The sequence below is a fragment of the Phasianus colchicus genome, chromosome 2, assembly GCF_987193195.1.
Source record: "Phasianus colchicus chromosome 2, bPhaCol1.hap1.1, whole genome shotgun sequence".
Taxonomy (NCBI): Eukaryota; Metazoa; Chordata; class Aves; order Galliformes; family Phasianidae; genus Phasianus; species Phasianus colchicus.
Window position 1 is genome coordinate 53,793,064 of NC_143437.1, and position 24,099 is coordinate 53,817,162.

Below are 24,099 nucleotides of genomic sequence, written 5' to 3' on the forward strand. Positions count from 1 at the left end.
CTCATGAATAACTGAAAAACATCTGGACTTTAGGAACGTCTCATAATGCATACATGCCTGTAATAGAGAGGAGGGTTGCTTCAGGTTTGGGTGGAAGAAGAGATCATCAAAAGCTTCAGAGGTGAAATGCTTCTTGGACATTTCTGTTACAGTGTTAATTTGCAGTACAGCAAATTTGTCCAACCGCCAGTAACAGGCATGTGTCAGAGGAAATGACCAATCTTTGTGGAGCTGCTATCAGTAGTTCTGATGCCTCCTCTCCTCCCACCTCCAGCGTGATGCTCCCCTCCAGCCCTTCGGGCAACACAGGTCCTACACATCTGCAGAAACAATTGCCAGGCTTTATACTCTTCAGAACTTAGGTGGAGCCAAAGAGCCAGAAAGAGGTTTGATTCCCTGTAACCCATCGCCATGACAGGGGCCTTCAGAAACACGATTGATGGACACTCCATGAATGAGGGGAGCCTGGCAAAGAGGAGGTGCCTACTGGACGTTCAGGGGAATTCTTCCCTGAAAAGCCTTGTCCTAGTTTGGCTGGGGTCAAGTAAATTTTCTTCCTAGTAGCTCATAAGACACTGAGTTTTGCTTTTAGGGTGAGAATAGCATTGATAACATACCAGTGTTTTCAGTTGAACAGCGCTTGCAGAAAGTGAAGGCCTTTTCAGCTTCCCGTACTGCCCTGCCAGTGAGGAGGCTGTGGTGCAACAAGAAACTGTCCCTATTTCAACCCACGAGTTCTGGCACTTTTCAGTTTTCTTCCCCATCCCACTGTGGGGTTAGTGAGTGAACAGCTGTGTGGTATGTAGCTCCCCACAGCATTAGACCACAACAGGTCTTCTGCTTCCAACAGCAGCTAAGTTTTCACACAAGCTCTTTCCTTGGTCTCCCGTGCTTTTTCTGCTGTTGTTGTTTTTTTAAACAGTTTTCTAGGTTTCTAGGAAATCTGGGGAGTTCTTTTTCATGAAGCTGTAAAACAGAATGAGCTATTATTGAGTTATCTCATGATCTGGAGAAATCTCACTGTGCAAAGAGCTACCGACTGCTCCAGTTCTTAAAATTACAACAAAAATAAAATCTCACAGCTGCCCTTCAGATAAATTCACTTTCTTTTCTTTCCTTCTCCTCTCCACTTGTTTTAATTCCCATTTCCTGCCCAGCTTGAGGAGCATCGTGCTGAGCAGAAGCAGCTCAAGTACCTGCAGAAGAGGCAGGCCCAGATCACCAAGGAGAAGGACCAGCTGCAGAGTGAGCACAGCAGAGCCATCCTTGCTCGCAGCAAGCTTGAGAGCTTGTGCCGCGAGCTCCAGAGGCACAACAAAACCCTCAAGGTGAGTGCTGGCTACATCAAGGTACCCAGCAGAGACTGAAGAAGGTATCAATGCCCCCTCACCTTGCTTCAATACCAAATTGTAAGCGATATTTGAATCTACACAAATAATATATGCTCAAGCCTTTATGTCTGTTTACATCGAGGCCCTTCTTTTCTCCCTTTGGAAGTGTCCAGGTGCTTCTGAGTGTTGAATGTGTTGTAGTTGTTTTTTGAGCATTGAGTTCAACTGGGGCTGTTCAACCTGGGGGAGGTTCAGGAGGGATCTCATTAATATCTATAAATACCTCAATGGAAGGTGCAAAGATGATGGAGCCATGCTCTTTTCCATAGTTCCTGGTGCCAGGACAAGAATTCATGGGCACAAACCAGAACACGGGTGGGGCCTGCACAAAAACCCCAGAAGGGCTGTGCAGTCACCACCTTGGAGATCTTCAAAAGCTGCCTGGACAACCTGCTCTGGGTGGCCCTGCTTGAACAGGCAAATGGGATCAGGTGGTCTCCTGAGGTCTCTTCCAACCTCAGCCAGTGATCCTGTGATTCCAGTTTAGCTGTAAGTCCTTGTCATGTTACCAGGTAGATCAGCAATGAGAAAACTAGTAGTGCCAGCAGGCCAGTTCTGGCCCATTTGCCCAAAGGGGTCACATTCACCCAGATCCAGGCCTGGCTGCCACACCAGCTTTCAGCTTCAACATGCTGGCATGGAGGTGCCAAGAGTGGAGAAGACCAGTGGGGAAGGGTGTTTTTTAAGGTGCATCAGAAGGTATCTTCTCAGATTCCCAAGACTGCAAATGTGAATACATGTGTATTGTCAGAGAAATATGAACACCAGATTTGCTATACAGGACTCATAGAAATCTGGCAGCTGTTTTTGCATTATTTTCAAGTGATCTGTGATATCTGTCAATCAGGACACTTGTTTCAAGACATCAGTCTTCAAGACAGGAAGGATGCTGACACTGCTTGTGAAAGCTGTCTGGATTATGAACACAAATGGAAATTTTCAGCAGTGCCAAAAGGCTAGGATCCATATATCACATCTGCCTGTCCCTTGGTGCATCATGCCATTTAAACGTGAAATTTATAATATGACTATTCTTGAAAAATCTTATATTCAGGAAACACGTTTCTGTTGTTGTCTTACTTTTTTATTTTGAGTGAATGTCAGGGACAGTGATGATATACAAAAAGCTTCTACTTTGGTCTATTAAAAATCCTTCTTAAAGGGAATATAATTATCTGTAGATTACACACATGAATTCTCAGAGCAAGAATCACACCTCATATAACCTTTATTAACAGATTTCTATTCAGTTTTACCAACTCAGGAGCAGGTCTTTAGGATCTAACCTCAACTTTTATTGTATGTTGATAAGAATGTATCTGTGAGAGGGAATGGCAATGTCTAAACAGAAGCAGTGCATGAGTAGGTGGATGGCAGTTTAATGGGTAGGAAAACTAGAAGCAAATCTCCAGGCACTCAGTCATGGTAGCTCGAAACCATCAGTTAAATTTGTGCCTGCCGTTCGTACAAAACCTGGCGTGTATTGAGCTCAGTATCAATCCACACTGATCTACCAAACATTCTTTGGCAAAATCTCTCAGTAGAAATAAAAACTAACTTTGAAGTGATCTAAGACTTATGATTTATGACTTAACATTTATGTCCAAGACAGTGGAAAACAGAGGATAAACTAATTATATTCAGACAACATATTTGGAACTGGTTTTGTTGAATGACTTATACTATCTTCCCAGCTGCCATATGCTTATAAATCACACTATTAGAGAATATCATCTTTCATTTCAACTTGCATATAAATAGTTTATAATGTACTTCATCTTTACATTTAGAAAAGTCTTTTTCCAACATCTTCACATCTGTGAGGCTGTTTTGCTTTGTGACAGTGTCTCTGAAATAAAATCATCAATTTCTCATTCTGTTCTGATTTTTCCCCCTGTAGCTATGCCAGGGAGGCAGGAAATGCCCAAACCAATCTTTCAGTAAGAAGTGTTCAAATTTTGGCCACTTCTTTCTAAGGAGCCAGAAAACTTTTAGGAAACACTGAATATTTTCTTTCCTCTGGTTCCCATGTTTTTAGCATTTAAAAAATAAAATAAAATAAAATAAAATAAAATAAAATAAGAATTAAATAAGTCAGTATGAATATATATATATATATTTGCAGAATGGATTAGGATTGAATTAATAAATGAAGACATTTGATGTTTTTATCTGTTTTTGTCTCTAACAATTTTAAGACAATTAATGGAATATTTACCTTTAGGCTTTACCTTCTGGAGATCTGTGAGATCCAGAATCTCATCTTCAGTTTATTTGAGTGTAATTTTGTTTTGTTTATGATTGTACTGAGAGGGCCTAAAACAGGAGAATCCACAGTGTGTTATTCTTACAACTTCATGCTTAAGTAATTTTTATTTTGGCTTTGGCAGAATAGAGAAACTGATTCATAATTTTTTTTTAGCTCTTGGGATTAGCACTTCTGATTATGTTCCAAAGACTGGAAAATAGAAAATTGTCAGAGATTGTGTCATTTTAATAGCAAAGGAGAAACCTGGCTTGCCCGGATCATGAACGTCCTCTGACTTGCCATGTGGTACATTATATGCACATCACGTCATGTAAATGTCATCTTTACTCATCTGCTGTGTGGAGCTCCCATTAACTGGAGATTGGTGCAGCCAAGTGGTGATGAATATGCAATGCAGAGCTGCACTGAAAATCCACAGTACATCAGAGAAGATAATTTCTGGCTAGTGTTGGATACTGGCCTCAAAATTTCACTTACTTACAGTCCAGCTATTCAGATTATTTCCTTGCTGCTACATTTCACAGCAGAAAACAGATGTTTAATTTTCCCTCCAAGAAAAGCAAAATAAATGTTCATGAAATAACAGAACATATTCCCACTGCAATGGAGAACAGCTCTGCTAAGAGCAATAGCAACTCATTTCTCTGCATTGTATTCATGTTCTGCCAATTATCTAACAGTCTGGTGGCTACTTAGTGTCTTGTAGTGACATAAATATCTCCTGTCCTTCCTGCTGCAGACATTAAGCAATGACTTTCATACAAATGTCACAGCAGTCAACAGTTCTGATCATGGGCTTGGCTCTAAACTGCAGACCTGAGGCTCAGACCAGGCTGCCTGGGAGTGAGGAGAGCTCACTGACAATGAGGAGCCTGCAGTAACATGGTTTCTGCTGATAGGGCTTCAGCAGATTAACAGTTGTTTTGATTTGTCCTGGAGAGAGATAAGGACTAGAGATAAGGTTGCACTTTTATTTGCAGATTATTTCAAATTCCAGTGCTAAATCCCAAACTACAGAATACCTTTGTCTTAGTTTTACAAGATTTAATTCAACGCATTTTTACATTTTTTGCAGTAAAACACAGAAGAGTGATAGCAGTACTGCAGTAGGACACAAGAGTATACCTTCTGTAGGGCAGATAGTACAAAGATTAAGGGCAGAGGAAAGGGAATAATAGTTTAAGGCTGGATTTTAGTCTTCCACAAATGGAAATCAAAAAAGAATTTACAATGTTGTTTTTATTTATTTGTTTTTCTCATTATAAGTGCAAGCCTAATTTCAAAGTGTTTAAAGATTAAACAGAGAGTGCAATAATGTGGTTCTCGCATCGTTATGAATTCACCATGGTGATGCCAAGAACTCACTGCCCCAAACACACTCTGCCCTGCTCCCACAACCAGGCGAGGCAGGGGCACTGGGCTCCACACAGCTACTAGGGCTGTAACAGCAGTAACACAGAAATGAGGGCGGTCTTCAGTCCTCCAAGATGGGGACAAACTTCCTTTTAAAGGAACTTATTTACAGTATGGAGTCTTGAAATGGGAGAGATTAAGGCACCTACTGGAAAAAAAAGGACCACATTATGGGGCCAGGTCTAAAGGAAGAGCTGGGGCTGTAGCCTTGTGATAATAGTCTGGGTGATGCTGATGGCTTGAGGCTATCAGACTGTGTCTGCCCAGGTGAGGAGATGAAGAGGAGAAGACTCTTGAGACAGAGCCCATATTATCTTAAGGTAATAGGATCTAGAGTCAGACAGGAGTGGCAGTGTTGCAGGCAGCTCAATGGTACAGCACAGCATTGGGCATAGAGAACTCGTTTCTCTTGCACAGGGACTCCAAGGAGCCTTGTGGGGCACACCCTAGCTCCCACAGACAGATATCTTTTGGCTCCTTCTCCAAAGGAGAAGAAGTCAAGATAAATATTCTGCCATGCATCAAGAGGTTTCTTGGTTTTTGGTATCCTTGACCGTGAATTTTTGCATTCTGCATGTGCTCTTTATAGTTATTCAACTCAGAAGGAAGGATGAGCAGGATGCAAGATTCTCTGTGTAAAACATTCCCTTTTCTTAAAAAAAAATATATATATATATATATATATATATTTGCGTGATTACTACTCTCAAGATATCTAATTTCACCTCATAACAGAGTTGTTCAGCGTGACTTACATGCAAGACACCAGTTTTTCATTTTATATTCAGCTGGATTTATTACTTCAGTGAGCTTTAAATCACAGCAATGACATTATGCTATGACACTGTTTGGTCCATTAAAACAAAAAAAATATTTTTGAGGAAGGGTGTTTCAAAGCCATGGAAATAAGATTCCAGACATACAAGTTTAGTTTCTCAGTCTGCCTTTGACTTCTTGAAGTGAGAGCACCTTGTTGCTCTTCTCCCTGCTCAGGGCTGCGCCTATGCCATGGAGAAGAAAGAGCCATGAGCAGTTTTTAAACAGCATATGAGAGGTAAAACAAAGTTCTGATTTAACTAAATCTATGAAGGAACTCAAGTTTTTGTGTTCAATTCTGACACCAGGTTTTGAAGCAGGAATCTCCTACCCCTGAGCCATTGCCCAGCTCCCCTATAATTCCACTTCTTCTGAGTGGAAGCCCTTCTGGAGTCACATTTCTTTCTATTCTGTTTGTGAGCACACACACATGTTCTTGTGTAAAGTGCAGAGCACAAACAGGATTTTGGAGTGATTTCTGATTCATTAGCAGATGGCTCCAACAGTTTTCCTCCTGTCATCCAAGGCACTGTCATCTCTATAACATCCTGGCAGGAAAAGGACAAATGTCCTCTACCTTGAGCAGCAGTTGTTCAAGATCAGTCTTGTGATTTGCATGCTAAGTAGAGCTGGGGCACTTGGTATTCAACTTGCTGTAAGAATAGGACCTGAATCAACACCCTTTCTGTCACATTTATGATATAAATTATACCTCATTTGAGTCAGCAAAAGCTTTATTCAGATGTATTTACAGAAAATGTGCATATGCAGTGTTATCAGAGATTTTTATGTAAATGAATAGTTGAAATAGTTGAAACCTTACTAGAGTATGCCATTTGCATGCTGTGGAGAGATTTCTTAAAATGGTTCTGGCATGATTTGTAACAACAGTAGATATGATACCAGCCATTTTATATGAGGATTGCATTCCCCATCAGGGCAGGCTGCCCTGGAAGTAAACAAGCGGGAAATAAAATTGTCCGTACTTCGTGATTGAAAGCAATGAATCTAAATTATTTCCCTATTCTCTTTCATAAATAAAATGAAATCCAAAACAGAATTGCAGTAACTGGTGAAAACATAATCCATCAATCTTTCTCCAAGCCAGGTTCTGATTCTGTGCTTTGATTCTTTAAGAGCCAGCCCACGATCTTTCCTTGATTCTACCCATTCCAATATCTGTCAGTTAGAAGGCAAGGGAAGGAAACTTGAGGAATGCAAAGGGATTCTACAGAAAATGATCCCTCTTGAAAAGTGGAAATCTCAAATTCCATAAACTTGATATGAGAATTTCTAGTTAAAAGGATGCATTTTAAAAGAGTGAATTTTAAATTAAATCAAAAGGAAATTTGATAAAAGGGCTTTTGACGACTTGCACTAAATACCTTATTCCAAAGCAAAAGCTGTGCTGCAGTTTCATGAATTAAGGCATGCATGAACATTCCCTTTCCAGGGATTACTTTGATCTGCAACTCTGCTTTACATCCATCTTTATACATGCAAATTCTTAGTTCTGTAATTTTTTCAAGACCACTGTATAATTTGCTCTGTAAATTTAGCATCATGCCTAATGTTGGAGCACATGAAAGCAAGAAAATCTCTGAAGAGGAATACAAACACAGATAATCCTTCAAAGAGTAGCCTTGTGCTACTCTGAAACAGTTCTTTTTGGAACCGCTTTTATTATGCATCTTACTTACCCTGTCTTCTCTCCTATTTGACTACAGGAGGAAACAATTCAGCGGGCACGGGAGGAAGATGAGAAGAGGAAAGAAATAACAAATCATTTCCAGGGCACGCTGAGTGAAATCCAGGCTCAGATTGAGCAGCAAAGTGAGAGGAACATGAAGCTCTGCCAGGAGAACACAGAGCTGGCAGAGAAACTGAAAAGCATTATTGACCAGTACGAGCTGCGGGAAGAGGTGAGCATTGCAATGCCCATGGGGACCAGCAGCAAACCCAGCGCCATGGAGGGAAGTGGAAAGCATGTCATCCCCACTGACTATCATTTGGGTATCTCATGGGTAGCTTCTGCTGTGCTTTGCTGTCCAACTGGGGCTCTACATGCATCAAGCCAGCAGGATGCCACATGGAAAATGTGGGTGAAAAGCTGACCTCATGGCACCCTGCATGCAGTACTCATGGCAGCTCTAACGGTGGTGGGGAAAGGGACTGAGGTTCCCATGCAGCAAGATGGCAAGCTACCTGCTAATCTCTACCCGCATTCACTCACTGCTCCCCCCAAATCCCAAAGGACTCCAGAGTGCTCACTGAGCACTTCCCAGTTCTATCTTTTTGGGCAGCCCAGCCCACTGCCACATGTACTTCTGATCCCCCCAGACACAGGTTGCTGAGGTGACCCTTCCCCAGAAACAAAGCTAGTAACGAGGGTAAAGCAGGCCTTTTGCATTGGAATAGACTCTTCTTTGCAGGAATAACGTTTACAGTAAAATCAAGTAGATAATAGATGAATTGAAAATTACATCTTTAAATATAAACATTAGAGCAGTTCAGAAAATTCCCAAACTCCCATTTCTGCGATTTTATGACAAACACTAGCACATATTGCAGTGGGTCTTTTTATTGTTTCCAAATGTGCTTATTGTGTGGCTCAGTGCAACCAGACAACATTATCATACTGAATAAAACATGAGTAACCTGTCCTCACAATCTGGAATGCCCAATACAATACACTAATTTCTAAATCTGTTGCATCTTGTATGAAGTCTTGCGCTGAATGAAGGGAACGTGCATTCCTGTCTTGTGGTTTCTATGAAAGGAAAATGTAAAGCAGAAAGATGTGCTCAGAATATTGAGCTCTATCTAAATGCAGCAGCAGTGAGGAGTGCAATCAGCAACACTCACTTCTGAAAGTCACTGTGGAGCCAGAAGTTTTACAGGCCATAGGAGACCTCTGGCACATCTGTCCCACATCCCCTCTCATTTACCCAAGCACTCCAAGCCCACATTATCTATGTGAAGCCAGATCAAATGGGGTGTACTAGACATATATATACAGTAGCAGCTGCACACACGCTCCCTAAGTATTGGAAGTGCAGTCTGTCATCACACATTTACCCACACGATGGCTTAGAACCACAGGCCACTTAGCAGCTCCAAAAAAAAGCGCATCCCCCACATGTTTGTAATTGATGGGCAGTTTTATGATCTACAATTATATTGGATTATACAGATGACTTTATACATAATTTGTGGAACTGGAAAAGATGCTAAGGGTTTGTTGTTGATGGGTTGTTTTGTTTTGTTACACATCAAAATAGATGATGTAAACACATTTCCTTTCCTATGCAAATTCTGGCACAGTTTGTTCTTATCAGCACCATGGCTTTTTTGTAACTGCAATGGGTTGGGAAACTTCCTGTTTTGCAATATTTTTGTCTTATATGCTTCCCAGCAGATAGCTGTGCATGCATGAGCATGAAGGTCTGTGTACATAACTAAACCTGCACATTCAGCAGAATTTATTCTCTTGCAGCACCTTGACAAAATATTTAAGCACAGAGAACTTCAACAGAAATTGGTGGATGCCAAGTTGGAGCAGTCTCAGGAAATGATGAAGGAAGCAGAGGAGCGACATCAGAAGGAAAAGGAATATGTACTTATCATGCTAATCTATCTGTCTTTTACCTAACTTAAGGACAAGATGAGAGCTGCATAATATTTCAGTAATATATTGGTTATTCTGGTCCAAGCCACGACACAGAAGCAGAGTAGCATAAGAGAAGGATTTATTACTTCTGCCAGTGCTTGATGCAAAGCAGTAGCATCTGAAAGGCTACTTTCAGGAGCATTTATAGATTTTGAAGATTGTGAGCAGTAGGTTATAGCACAGACTCCTCCAGCAAACTCACCACTACTGCTCTGTTGATTTGTCACGATGTGTCAGATGATGCCATCAGTTTTTTTAAAGGCTCTGATATTTGATACTCCATCTCTTCACATGGTAAATGATCACATTTAAACAAGCAGGGAGGGGAACAAGGTCTTGTGATTGAATCAGCTGAAGGCCAATATCTCCCCAGGCTCAGAGTCTCCCCAGTCATCCTTCTTTTATGAATGGAGGAGACCAGGAGCTGCTGCAGTCAAGTCCACCTTTTGGGTGGTCCTGTGTGAAACCAGGATTGGACATGATGATCCTTGTGGGTGCCTTCCAATTCTAGATATATATTCTGTGATTCTCTTCTGCAGAGCCTCCCTCTCCACATTGGTTCAAAATGTACTTCCTCAGGCTGCCTAGCATTTTCAAACTGCCTAGCATCTACCAACATTCCCCACTGGCACACAGATCCTTTTCTCAGCAGTGGCTGAAGCCAAGGCTATGTATAGGGAAGTTCCTAGCTCTCCACAGCTGAAAGAAAGCTGTAGTCCCTAGCAGTCCTCTGACTAGCTCAGGAGTTGCATCAGAGAACTCTGAGAGGATTTTTATTCTATCCCCATGTCTGGAAAGAAATGTGTTAGCACCAGCATAGCCTAAATATCACAAGATCATAGAATCACCAAGGTTGGAAAAGACCTACAAGATTATCCAGTCCAAATGCCCACCTACCACCAGTATTTTCCCACTAAACCATGTCCCTCAGTACAACATTTAAACGTTTCTTGAACACCTTCAGGGATGGTGACTGTGGATGAAACTATGGGAACACAGCAAACACCTCTCACCTAAAATTGTTCATAAAAGCATTTATCCTATGTGTGGATGAAACTATGGGAACACAGCAAACACCTCTCACCTAAAATTGTTCATAAAAGCATTTATCCTATTTCTTCACATTGGCCTTGTGGCTCAGACACCCACTCCCACTTAATCACAGAGGTTGAAAGGCACCTCTGGAGATCACCTAGACCAAAACCCTGACAAAGCAAGTTCCCTAAAGTAGGTTACAAATCTTTTCTGCCAGCTAAAAACTGAGGGGGAAGAGCAGCTGGGACTTCTCCAAGTGCACATCTGCGTGTCTTCTGTATGACAGTGCATGCTCTGGCTGTGCCTGCCCGTTCACTGTGGGATCTGTGTAAAGCCAAAACCCCAAATTTTATTCATGGCAGTAGATACTCAGCAGATTTAGCAGATTCAAAGTCCAGGAAACATTCCCAATAAATCCCTTATAACAAAAATCAAATTTGAGCTTATTTTACTGCTGCCACTGTGAGTCTTCTTACCAAGTCCAAGATTTCAGACACTGAAAAAACAAAAAAATATATATAAGGCAGGGCACTGGCTCTGTAGAAAACTCACATACAGCCACGTATCAGTGACTCTTCTTCCTCTGCTCAGAGAATCTTAGCCTTGGGGCTGCGTGCTACTGTGACTGGCCCAGTTTGTAGCCAACGTTTCTCATTACAATTCATTCAGCACAGATATGCATAGTTCAGTTATTTTCATTTCTTATAAAGCAACAAAAATCATCTCCATCTACATACATACAGGAGTGGGAGATTTCCTTTGTGGCTTTGCTGAACGTATGACTAGCATCTATGAAATAGCAGATTCAGAAACAAGCTACAAAGCCTTTAAGCTGTGGGTGTATAATGAGATGTACTGTGTTCAAAGACTTTTTTCACACTATTGAAGCTAATGTTCAAAAAGACTTGCTTTAGAGGGAGTCAGGTGATATATTAGTAACATCACTTTGGAGCAAGGTAGCTTTAGCTGGAGAATATAAGTGATTAGCCAAAAGCCATGCAATGAGTCAAGGCATAATCAGCACATCTCAATTCATCACAGTCAGCCCAGCACCCAGAGAGCTGGCCTAAACTCATCTCCCACCTCACTCATAATGCCAAGCTCTTACTCCCACCCACTCAGCTACTGTGTGAGAGTATGTATATGTATATATATATATATGTATATGTACATATTTGAAATCAAGATGTTTTTGACCGAGTCCTTTCATTTAGGGTTACTTCTCATCAGCTCAATTGCACAGAGTCAGAGCCCTACCACATTTCAGCATCCTGTCCATACCAATTCTCTGCATACAAATTTTTTACATCCTTGTGCATGAGTTTTGCTGCAGGACTTTTCAGATGTCTTTAAATGAAAATTTCTGTATTCTTTATCTATTTGATTACTCCTTGGAGGCTCACTTTGATGTTTTCCTATGCAGTTATTCCATACAGGAATCTTTGCTCCTATACAAAATTTCTTTATCTCATTTAGGGAGAGATGTCCTCTCCTGCAGAGCCTGCAAACCACAACTCAATAGGCAGAATCTCTTACAAAATTGTCTTATTGCTTGCACAATTCACTCTACACATACAGCAAGAATGTGCAACTAGCAATCATCCATACTGCATAGCAGCATGATGACCCCCAAAGGGTCAGCCTGATCTAAGGATGCAGTTTTACCATCATCCCATAACTGCTCAGCACTATTTGTGACTCCCCCAACATACCATATGTTTTTAGCACTCATAAAGCAAACTCTGAACTGTAGTTAATTGCAGTTTAAAGCCTCTGTGACTTTCAAGTGTGTGACTGAAAGGTAATGATCAGATGTCTACATAATTGGAATATGCAAAGTATGGCAGCAAAAAAGAGAGAAACCTAATTTTCACAAAGCCATTCCCTAGGTCTATGTCATTAAATGGAATGAGTGTTCTTATTCCTTTAGCCATGAGCATGATATGACTGCCTGGGCCTCCAGCAGCCATCATAGCTCTAATTATATTGTATAACATCACCACACTTCACTGAAGTGCTGTTTTGTAAACACCACATTCAGTATTTATTCATTTTGTTATACTACAAGCTCCTTGTTACTGCTTCATAGCCAATTAATAAATGTATCGGTTCTCCTGATGCAGTTTCTCTCAGCTTGGTGTTTGCAGATGACCCCAGGCTGTACGTTAATTTGGGCAAACCTCTCTGAGGCTTGCTTCCCTTACAGAATAGTTTATTAACTCTTAGATTATCAATGGCTACAGAAGTGATATGGGTTAATAGTACAGAACAATTTCATTAGCAGGCAAAAGAAGTGACTTTTCGTTGCCTTCTTTGCCTATCTTACATCTTTCATACTGTAGCAGAAGACATGGCAGTGCAGGTGTGACCTCTTCATTACTTCAGACATCCTGGAAAAGAAGGTAACCCTAGACAAGATTTAAGGAGTACAGATAAAACCCCGGTTCTTGGAAGTAATGACTGGCCTGGGGTTGAGTAACTCAGGATGTTTTCAAAGCACTTTTCATTAAATCATTTGATCCAGACACCCTTCAAATCCTCGAAACAAAATAAATCACCAAGTAGAAATCAAATCATTCCCGCCCAGGAAACTGTAGATGTGAATAATTCAGTGGATTTGCATCAAAGGGCCAAATGGATGGAAGAAATGTTTTTCTAGTTTATATATAAATATATATACACATAAGTATATAGTACTGTGTAGAGATTGTATAGTTTATATACAATAAATCTTATTTTCTCTCTTTGCCATAAATAGCTGGAGATGGAGAAAATTCATTATATTGTTCAATCAGCATTTGTAAGGTGTATCCTCTTCCCTTTTGCCAGGTGGCATTAAAGTAGTTTGAATTTGTTATTTCTAACTAAATGTTTAGAATCAAAGTTTTTACTACAATCAAATACTTTTTCTACATGTAGTTCTACTCACCTTTCACTTCCAATCCAAGTGGGTTCTACTGACTTATACTGTACTTTTCTGAAAATACTTCAGAGTCCAGCTTTGCCATTTCAAATGGTACAATTTAGTCCAACAGAAGAAATTCTGCGGCAGACTAAATTATTTATATCTTATATCATCATTTCACAAGTTATCACTTGCATTTTTTTTCTGAAATACATTTGGCCTAACCAGTAAAAGTAACACTTGTTACATGTTTGGCAGACAATAGACATTTCTTTAACGCTTCAATAAATATTTCATTTCCTGCTTTCAGATCAAACCAATTGCTAGACTATTACTAAGCACTTTGAAAGTGCTGATTTCAAACTGCACTGTGTAGCAGTGCATCTCTTTCCTACAATTCCCCACCCTCAGCTGATCTTCCAATGTGCAGTCCACATGTCCAAATGTCATTTTGCTCATACCCTGAAAAAGGGATAACATCTTCCCAGGAGCAGCCAGGAATGAAACTGCAATCAAGCTGTTCCTGGGCTGCCTTCTTGATCTAAGTGAGGCATTTATCACCCTGAGCTGGGTGTCTCCTCTGATGGCACATCAGTGCAAAAGGAGCTCTAAGATAACAAGACACCAGAGCTTGTTTTTGTATGACACTTACTATGCATTCCCTTCCTGGAAGCTTGCAGATTTTTTTTACACAAGTCTGATTGTGAACACATCTGTAGGCTAAGTAATGATCATTAATGCAAAAGAAAACATACCGTTCACAGGAAATCAGGAATTTAATCTGAGCTGCATTGAAATGACAGTACCAGAAGGTGCTGTCACTATTCTCCACAAGTCACACGAACATATGGTTAAATATCATACTTCTTAGAGCATACTGTACTGCATGTTTCATTCTAAACAGGTTTTGAACTATTATTCAAGTATCCTTCTCCTTAGGATAGCAATAAATATTCTATCTTGCCTAACTTCTCCAGCTACATTTATATGAGTTAAATCACTACTTACTAAGTCAGCAGCAACACAAGCATATGAAGCTAGAGGTTGAGGGTTTCCAGCTGATAGAACAGGATCTAACAATTTTCTCTCTGTTGCTCCAAACACAGCTCCTGAATCAAGCTGCAGAATGGAAGCTACAGGCCAAAATGTTAAAGGAACAGGAGACAGTCCTGCAGGCACAGGTGATGTAGGAGAGGTGATTGCATGGTGTGCCTTTGTTTGCCCACTTTTAGTCCATTGCACATATTGCAGATAAAGTCTTCAAACTATTTTTTGTGAATCCTTTCTAGCTACGTTCTTCATCACACAAACTAATGTGAAGCCAACACAGTGTCCCATACTGCACATCACACTGTGGTATTTATGAGTGCCTACAGCGCTAAACCACAAAACAGCATGAGTGTCTTGGCTTGATTAATTAGCAGAAATAGCCTGCATGCATGCCTCTAATCCAGCAAAGTGCTGAGGTACAAACATGAAACGCATACACCAAATTGGAACTAATGTGCTATCCAGTTTTCTAGTTTGGGGTGTAACAACAGAGATTTTATCAACTTTATCTTGATTTTTACCAACTGAGGGTTTACAGAAGGGATCTCTAGGATTTCAGTATTAAGGTTAGATTCTGAAATATTCTATAAAATAAAATGATTTCCCCAAATTATATTAAAAGTAAGGCTGTAGCAAAAGACAGTAAAAGCAAGAAACAGGCAATGGATAAAAAAATTACCTCCTACGCTTTGAACGCAATGCAATAATCGACCTTAAATGCAAGTGAGAAATCTAAATGATATGACAGACTTTCACATCAAAAAGAGACAGCATCAGTAGATTTTCCTACACTTAAAAACTAGTCATGTAAATTCATCTTTTTCTACTTGTCTGTGAGAATGGTCCCTCCCCACAGAATTTAGGGGCACTTAGTCCTGCAGCCATTCAGCTCCTCACCCATCAGTAGGGGTATTCACTGCCCTTGCTTATGGCTTGGCATACTACGAAGTTGTTCCAGTTCTGCTCTTGCACACAATCCAACTTCTATCTGTTGTGTAGTCAAGAAGGGCTGTAGTTAAAATGACAACCTGGAGACATGGTAAGAGAGCTGCTGTCCTTCACATGTTTTTTCAAAGACTGAGATAAGCAGGTAGCACACTAAAGAACATCACGTGAACTGCTGTGGATACTTGTTTGACAGGTTCTGTGATCAAACCTCAAAGGACTCCAGCTGAGTTAGTCCCAAATGCAGGTCAATTTTCTGAGTGGTTTTAGTTACACTTCTATGTTCAGCTAGGAAGAGTTTTGTATGCAGGCAGACCTCTACAGCCAGTGAAATGAAAGTGAAGGTACTGATAAGAACCAGAATATATTAAGCACACATCTGAAATGGAAAAAAAATGCTTTTAGAGAAAATCCAGTCAAACAAGCCTGCAAAGGCACTGATAATATATGTGCCCCTTGCAGACTTGCTTAGATTAAAATTAAGGGGTTCACGTGCTGAAGTGAAACATGCAGTTAGGTGTTCTTCTCAAGTATGTGAACTCTGGCACCTACACAGCAGCCTCCATTTGGAATTACTGAAAATAATAATAATAATTAGTAGCATGATAGCATTGATGGATCTCCCTCACAGACCAGATACCACTGTGCAAGCACAAAACTGAAAGAGCGCAAAAAGCTCCCTGATGCATGAAATAACCAATAAATAATTGCAGAAGGACAACTGCATGGACATTATGACAACATGCTGGCCAGTGAGACAAGGAGGAGCAGTAACACAGTTCTTAACCAGAAGGCCTTGGGATGCGGGCACCACCCCAAGCTGCCGGAGTTCAAGGAGCATTTGGACAGCTCTCTCAGACACAGGGTTTGGATTTTGGGTGGTGCTGTGTGGAGCCAGGGGTTGGGCTCCATGATCTTTATGGGACCCTTCCAATCCAAGATATGTTGTGATTGTAAGACAAGGTCTCTGTCCAGGCTCTCATGCCAGCCTCCTCACCTCGCAGCTGATGGCTCTACAGAGCCATCAAGTTGACTGAAAAAGCCCATTTGGCATCAGGGTCCCATCTATATGGTGGCACTTGGGCTGCTAAAGCTTTCCAAGTTTCCGTTTGTGTATGAGTCACAGCCCTGGCTGCAGCCTAACATAAATACACAGGCGTATGTTGTTTGTCAGCGAGCTCCAATATCAGCAGCCCAGAGCTCTGCAGGGATTAACCTGCCATGCATTTACCAGCTTAGCAGGGAAGGGCTGCAACCAGTGGTGCATTCACAGCCACCAAGGCCCTAACTGCATCATTTAAACTTAGCTTGGGCAAATCCACACTACACTGCAATTATGGCAATGACACATTCCCAGAGGCACCATAACAGCTAATCAGAATGAAAATAAATCATAATATAACTATATCCAATTTGAAAATCAGGATTAAACCTACCCCATTATTAGTGACATTTTCTACATCCTCTTTTCCTCAGTGCAGTGTCAGGCACCATGGGAAATAAAAGCTCCTGGTTAATCATTTTTTCAGCTCCACACAGGTGTGGGAGAGGGCAGCTGGTCTCATCAGCTGCTCGGAGCCTCTAACTCTTCTGCACCCACCATACAGCCTGCCAATTGCTCTAACAAGAGCTAGGCTGGGCTGATGAACTGTCAAACCATATCAGCATTGTTGGAGTGCCAAGAGACCAGAAAACATCAGATTATTTCAGAACAGTTAATATCTGTACTTTATAGAGAGAGCATCCTTCATAGTTTTGGAGCTTTGGAAGCACTTTCCCCACATGGGATGAGGGGAGGAAAAATAAAAAATAAAAAAAAAAGGAAAAGGAGAAACCGAGGGAATTTGATATAAAAACCTCGGATCTTTAGAACAGATTTCTTAAAAACATTCACAGATTTTATGTGGAAAAACAGGGAAATATGGCTTACCAACAAAGTGCAGCTACAGATGAACATTCATGTGACTACCAGAGGTAAACTGATAGCAAAATACAGACCCTGCCTAGTCTTAAATGCTGGCACACTGCAAAAGATCTTTTTTCTGTTCCTCACGAAGTGAAGTGAAGCTGGCAGAAGAGGATGCCAGGAGATTATTTTCTCTGTCTTTACTGGCCTTGCCTGTAGCTGTAGAACACACAGGCTGCAAAATAGAGCTGACAGTGCCCACTCAACTCTCTTAAGCTACTGCATGGGGATGCATGCAGGTTGGCCTCATGCAGAGGCTGGGCTTTGCTCAGCAGCAGGGCTGCCCCCATGTGAAATAATACAGGGGAAGAGTAGAGATGCTCCTATTCAGTGGTGGCATAAAGTGAAGCATGGAGTGTTGCCTGATGCTATGGACCCAAGACACAGGGATGGGGTTGCAATGATAGGAGAGGGGAAGTGGTTACAGTACGATGTGATGATTGTAGAGTCATAGAATCAGTAAGATTGGAAAAGACCTCTAAGATCATCTGAACTCTAACCTCTAAGATCATCTATTAACTCATCACCACCATGCCCACTAAGCCATGTCTCTCAGTGCCACATCCATGTGTCTCTTGAACACCTCCAGAGTTTTCACAATGCCTTTTCCCCAGGTCTCTCAGAAGCAAGGTAATCAGGGAATAACCTAACTCTTATCCTGGCTTGCTGGATATCTGATAAGCCAGGTGAACAGCTAGATGAATCAAGGCTTAGTGCTAGCTCAGACACACTTCTGAGTCTTACCTAGAGCTGACCCCATTGCCCAGTCCTACCCCGCATCAGTGGTCAAACCAACTCAGGATAGTCCCTGCCACGCTCCAGTAGCCCAGTGCACTAACAGAGATGGCTCACTTAACCCATTACTGATTTCTGTTCTATAGGTCACCCTAAAGAAGTCAGCCTCTATTGTATACAGAGCTTGTGAAGAAAGCAGGGGGCTGGAAATCTAGTCAGATTTTAATGTTGTTCTCCTGAAGCCTCTGTGGAGTTACTTAGGGAGATGTTTCCACTAACCTTCCACTTCTAGAGAATTCTTTCATTTCTGGGCAACCAGCACAGACATCCTAGCTGCAGCATTCATGAACTCAGCATCCATAATTCCCAGATCTTTTTAAAAGGCACTAGCCCAGGTCTTCCTATTCTTCATTTTATCTTTCTGCAACAGACAAATGATAATAGTTTGCAATCTTAAAAATATACACAGAATTTTAAGTCACTTATGTTGGTGCTTCATAGTATCCAAACACATGTTCAAAAAAAAACACCTATTGTATTATCTTCTACTAAAGTAAGGTATTATCATTCAGTTCACTGCTCTGGAAACTCTGAAATCATTGTTTTTCTTTTTCTTGTTAATGTAGATCACTCTCTACTCTGAGAGATTTGAAGAATTTCAGAAAACATTGACAAAAAGCAATGAAGTGTTTTCTACCTTCAAACAGGAGATGGAGAAAGTAAGTAGCAGCTTATATCTGAACTCTGTTCTTGACACTCTTTCATTTTGATATGTCACACTACAGTAATTTTATCTGGGATTAGGACATTTCTGCATATTTTGGAGAACCGAGTTATGACTACAGACAAAGACCTGAGTAAAGAGGCTATCCTAATTCCATCTGCAGAATGGGATTGCTGTTGTGATTCAGCTTTTCTTCTTGATTTTGTAGATGACAAAGAAAATGAAGAAGTTGGAAAAGGATACTGCTACATGGAAATCCAGGTTTGAGAACTGTAACAGAGCATTACTGGACATGATTGAAGAGGTGAGTGAGCTTTTTGATGCACCCCTTCCACCACATAACAGTTTAAGTGGGAGATGCAATGAACTGAATATGTCAAAAGTAAAAAAATACATATATGTTGAACCTAAGAGTCATTTTTTTTCAAGTTACCTTGGTTATTGGATCTTTTAAAAGAAACAAAAGACAAACATCACAAACATCACAACTATTGGGACTTTTAGATTATGCTGAAATATTCATTATGTCCACAACGAACTGAATTATGTAACTGTGAATTTTAAGCGCTCTAAAAATGCATGATAGTGAATGCTCTCACAGAGAAGCAAATGGCATTAGTTCACTTCAAGATGCTTTCTTTCTGCATAAGAGCATTCACTCAGAGAGTAAATGTGCTGTAGCGAATGAATTTTAAATTTACTCCTTTTGTTAACTTCTTGTGCAGGCAAACTCAAAGAGCCAAAAGCAAGCATTGTGTCTCACTATAGTTTTAACCACGCTGTCAGAGAAGCAGTGCAGAGGAAATTAGTAAGCATGTTGGAACGCATTCAGACAAGATAAGAACCTGCCTGAAGTTTCAGCCCAGACTTACAATGAACTTGGACTGGGTCTTTCTGGCTAGTTTTGTAGTTCTGTCCGTTTCTATGGATTTTGATATTTCTTGATTCCTCACTCGGTGTAGAAGCAAGAAAATGTTCAAAGTCAGGCAACTCTCACAGAATCTAGAAGGAAAGTTAAAAAAAAAAAAAAGTAACAGATTTTTTTTCTCCCCAGAAAAACACACACACACAAAAACCCAACCAAAAAAAAACCCCAAAAAACGAACAAAAAAAAACCACCACACACTCAGCCTCACTGAAACTGAGGGTCAGGTAGGATTTTGGATCCATTTCTGTATAAAGATACAGTATGTTCTTCTATCTCTACAGATTGTTGACAGGTGTTCCTGCAAATATTTCTTGGTGAAATCTTTATGGCTGATGTTAACGCAATACAAAAACAAGGGCAAATTTCCTCTTGCAGCCTCAGTACCAAAGATCATGGTAATTGCAGAGCAGTTTGAGAAAGCCAGACACCTTGCAGAGTCCTGTAAGGACTGCCTAGATCTCAAATTATTTCCTAATTGCTAATTCCACAAATGAACTGCATGCACACGAACTCAGTCTGTGTCTTTGTCTAATGTCTCTGACCACAGAAAGCCATGAGGACCAAGGAATATGAGTGCTTTGTGCTGAAAATCCAGAGGCTAGAGAACCTTTGCCGAGCTCTGCAGGAAGAGAGGAATGAACTGTACAGAAAAATAAAACAAGCACAGCTCCCTGAAGAGGTGAATGGAAATGATATCTTAGAAGAAGACGACGACGCCAATACAAACCCTTCCTCCAGTGAGCAGGCAAACATTGAGCTATGTGCTGCTGACAAGAACATGCTGCAGGAGCTAGCTGAAGCTTTCAGGGTGTCCCACACAGCAGAGGAGACCTTTCCAAGCAACAGCAGCAATCCAGAGACATGTGATGTTCAAATGTGTAAAGCCATCTCTGTGCCAGAATTCCCCTGTCATCTTACCTCACAGTTAGAGGCTGGGAACCACTGTGAGCAGTTCAGCATGAGCACATCAGGACCCCCTGAACACATGCCAGCATCCTCTGAAAATATGACAACACCCATTGAGAACATGCCAGAGCCCACTAAAAGCATGCCCATGCCCCCAGAAATGATGCCAACACCTACAGAATGTGTGCCAACATCTCCCAAAATCATGCCAGCAACCCCTGAAGGTGTGCCAACACCTATGCAAATCACATCTGCTCCCCTGGGAAATATGCCAGCATCCACCAAAAGCACACCAAAAGCTGTAGAACATGTGGATGATACAGCAGAGCTGTTTGTCCAGGATCAGCCTGCAGAGCAAAAAGGGGATACAGATATGGAAGCAGTAGATTGAAGACAAAGAAGAGTTCAGGCTCATATTAAACAAACCACAGTTCTACTTTGTTTCTCAAATTTGTTTGTTTAAAGAAAAAAAAGTGAGTGCTAAAAAACAATCATACATACCTGTAGACAAACATAATGCACTTCTCTTTGATACCATTATCCAGTTTTACTCGGTCTGCATGTTTTGCTGTCCTTCATCCAATTAAAGCATAATATTTTCATAATGATAGGAAAATTCAACAAAATTACAGTATCTTTTTTCCCAGTCATGAGTCATCTCCTTCAACAAAATAATTTTGAAATGCAGAAGTTACATATTTCAAAAGTCATTGCTATTTTCATACATATACTTTAAGTCTCATAATTAATTACATCTGTTTGATATATTGCATAAAAGATGGCCTACTTGGAAATGCAGAGATCTCAATAAATGAAGAGAAAGGAATTTGTGATTATAAAGTAAAATAGTGAAATCATCAATGTGGTGAGCCATATCCAAAGTGAGCTGTAATAACAAAAGGTGATGTTTTTAAGAGTAAACTACCACTGAGCACTATATGGACTGAATACTCACCAACTTTTAGCCTTACTGTGAATTTGTCTTTTCTACTTTGTACTTGACAAGAGGTTCTGTTTTCAACAGAACAATGGAAGAAGGGAGATCTTTTCTAGATTCCTCATAAAATGACTGAAAAGAACACTAACTCCTAAGCTGATGGTAATTCCCAAGGTAGGGATCACAAACTTCCTTCTGCATCTAAAATAAGCCTGATTGTTTGTCATACCATTTGGGATCATGATACCAATAGAGAGACTCCTGCCTGCTGCCAGCTAGCAAATGAGCTCAGAAGCCTGGAAGTTCAGAAGCTGAGTGCAGATTCCAGCACTTAAGCCAGGGGCAAAAGGCAGAGACTACACCAGGAGATATCCCTGTGATGATGCTTCAGGATGGTGTGATCTCTCCCAGGCACAGCCACATGAACCTCTGTTCACTGAAGGTTCTTTCTGACTCTGTTGCACATGCTGATGCAACCACATTTATAGTAGCCCAGAAGCAAAGATGTATCAGGAAAGCAGGAATCTCTGTTCTTTCTGGGGACCAGCTGTATTTCCACTTCTTTTCTAAACAACTCTTCCTATCTGCTTGTCAACACACCATTGCCTAGTAGTTTCTCCCCCATGTCGGAATTGCCAAGCCAGAAGTACTGATTTTGACATGAAGAACAAGGATGAGGAAGGAAGCAGGTAAGGGTATAGCCACCAAGACAGCTGGCTGGTCTCAAGCAAGGAGAGTAAGATGGCCCTAGGGAAGAACGCTGAAACAAAAATCCTGTTGGCACATTTCCTGTTTTTCATCTCCTTCCTCTGAATGCACTCTAGTCTTTTGGATCGCGATCTGAAAAGCTTAAGAATCTGAAAAAGGCAGTAACATGAGATATATAGATGCTGGAAAGCTAAATATTACAATCAAACAAACTCATGGCTAGAGACAACTCGCAAGCAGCCCCTAAGGGGAATCTGATCATTTAAGCCAAAATTGAAATACAGTTGAATTAAGAGAAAAGATGCCACCTTTGGCAGAATGTGGGAGGCTGTGGTCACACATTCTTTCCTGCACGTCACCCTCCAAAAGTGAGGTTTGAATCTTTGCTTCCTGCTAGCATGTCAGCAACTTGGCTGAGTACATCTGCATCTGCACTGCTCGTTCAGCCTTTGAGAGCTAACTCAAATATACAGAGCACAATTTGCAAAAGTTGGTTGTTCTAATATAGATCAACAAGTAGCTATTAGAGCTACAGATTCCAAAGGTAGATGCCTTTTTAAGCTGACAGGACTTATTTCATGCCTTTAATCACCTGAAAGTGGATCATTTAAGTCTTAAGCTCCTTTTATAAGTAATAGAGATAATAGGCGTTTCTTGAGGACAAGTCATCCCCTGGTAAAACAGACATCTCAGATTGAAGAAAATGTCTTTCACTTCACTGCTTCTGAATCAGCCCAAGATAACCATCTTAAATTTAAAATGACAAATATTAGGTGTCTATATTAGTTAGGTAAGAAGAATCCCACCACACACTCAGAATCAAGATCCTAAGCAAGTCAACCAAGACACTCTGAAAACCAAGACTCTTATGTGCCTGTGAAAATGTTAGCTTATAACAAAATTTTATCCTAAGAAAACAAGCGGTATTCACTTGATTTACTTTTCGTTTCCATTGCCTTGAATCTGTAGAAATCTGGTTTCCATAACAAGCTCTGTTTTTGTTTTGTTTTGTTTTTAAGAGTGGTTTTAAAATTAATGTAATTTATATACCTTTTCTTTTTCTTCTCTTTCTTGATCTCATTTGATTCTGTTGTCAGTTTTGGAATTTCCTGCATGTAGCCAACTCTAATTTTTTTTAAAGTAGGCCTTTAGAATACCTTTAATTGCTGTAGTTGTCTTATACAGTCAAATACTCAATTACATAATAATAATGATTGACATGTCCTTGTAACTCGGTTCCATTTTGCATAAGCATTATGGTCACATCTTCAGTTACATAATAGTTGCCTCATACTTTCCAACTTCAGCAGGGAGACAAGGATCCTACAGATAAAAAGTTTCTACATAGTTATGATTGATTCCTACAGCCTCTTTCCTCATGAATAATTACACAACCTCCAGGGAAAGATCACTCCCACTCCTTCCTCATTTTGGCCTTCTTTAATTTTTGCATCTAAAACTGCACTCACATTCTTGCAATTCTCATCATTCTAAGAACTTCTACCCACATGCCAGTTCCTTCTGCTCTTCCATGCTCTCTATCAACTTGCACTTCATCCCAGCAGATTCTTTCTCATTCCCACTACTTACGTACAATGCTGAAAGCTTTTAGTATGGGACTTGGCCTCACGTGTTTGCAAGAGATGGAAGAACAAAAGCATAGGGAAGATTCTGGCTGGTCCCAGGCTGGATGGAGCATTT

The 24,099-nt window shown here is 40.6% G+C and overlaps 1 protein-coding gene across 2 annotated transcripts in view; it reads left to right on the forward strand.

Annotated features, from left to right (window-relative positions):
• The window catches only part of TXLNB (taxilin beta), a 33,400-nt gene extending 12,018 nt beyond the window's left edge, over positions 1-21,382 (forward strand). Inside the window, exons 4-10 of one of the 2 annotated variants that reach the window (XM_090135701.1) lie at positions 1,158-1,328; positions 7,617-7,811; positions 9,386-9,505; positions 14,606-14,680; positions 18,822-18,914; positions 19,128-19,223; positions 20,395-21,378. In XM_090135701.1, coding sequence (XP_089991827.1) covers positions 1,158-1,328; positions 7,617-7,811; positions 9,386-9,505; positions 14,606-14,680; positions 18,822-18,914; positions 19,128-19,223; positions 20,395-21,144 — 1,500 coding nt within the window. In that variant the 3' untranslated portion in view covers positions 21,145-21,378. Of the gene's footprint in view, positions 1-1,157; positions 1,329-7,616; positions 7,812-9,385; positions 9,506-14,605; positions 14,681-18,821; positions 18,915-19,127; positions 19,224-20,394 lie in introns of both variants that reach the window. The other variant, XM_031611233.2, reaches the window with a different exon arrangement.
• The last annotated feature ends 2,717 nt before the right edge of the window (positions 21,383-24,099 follow it).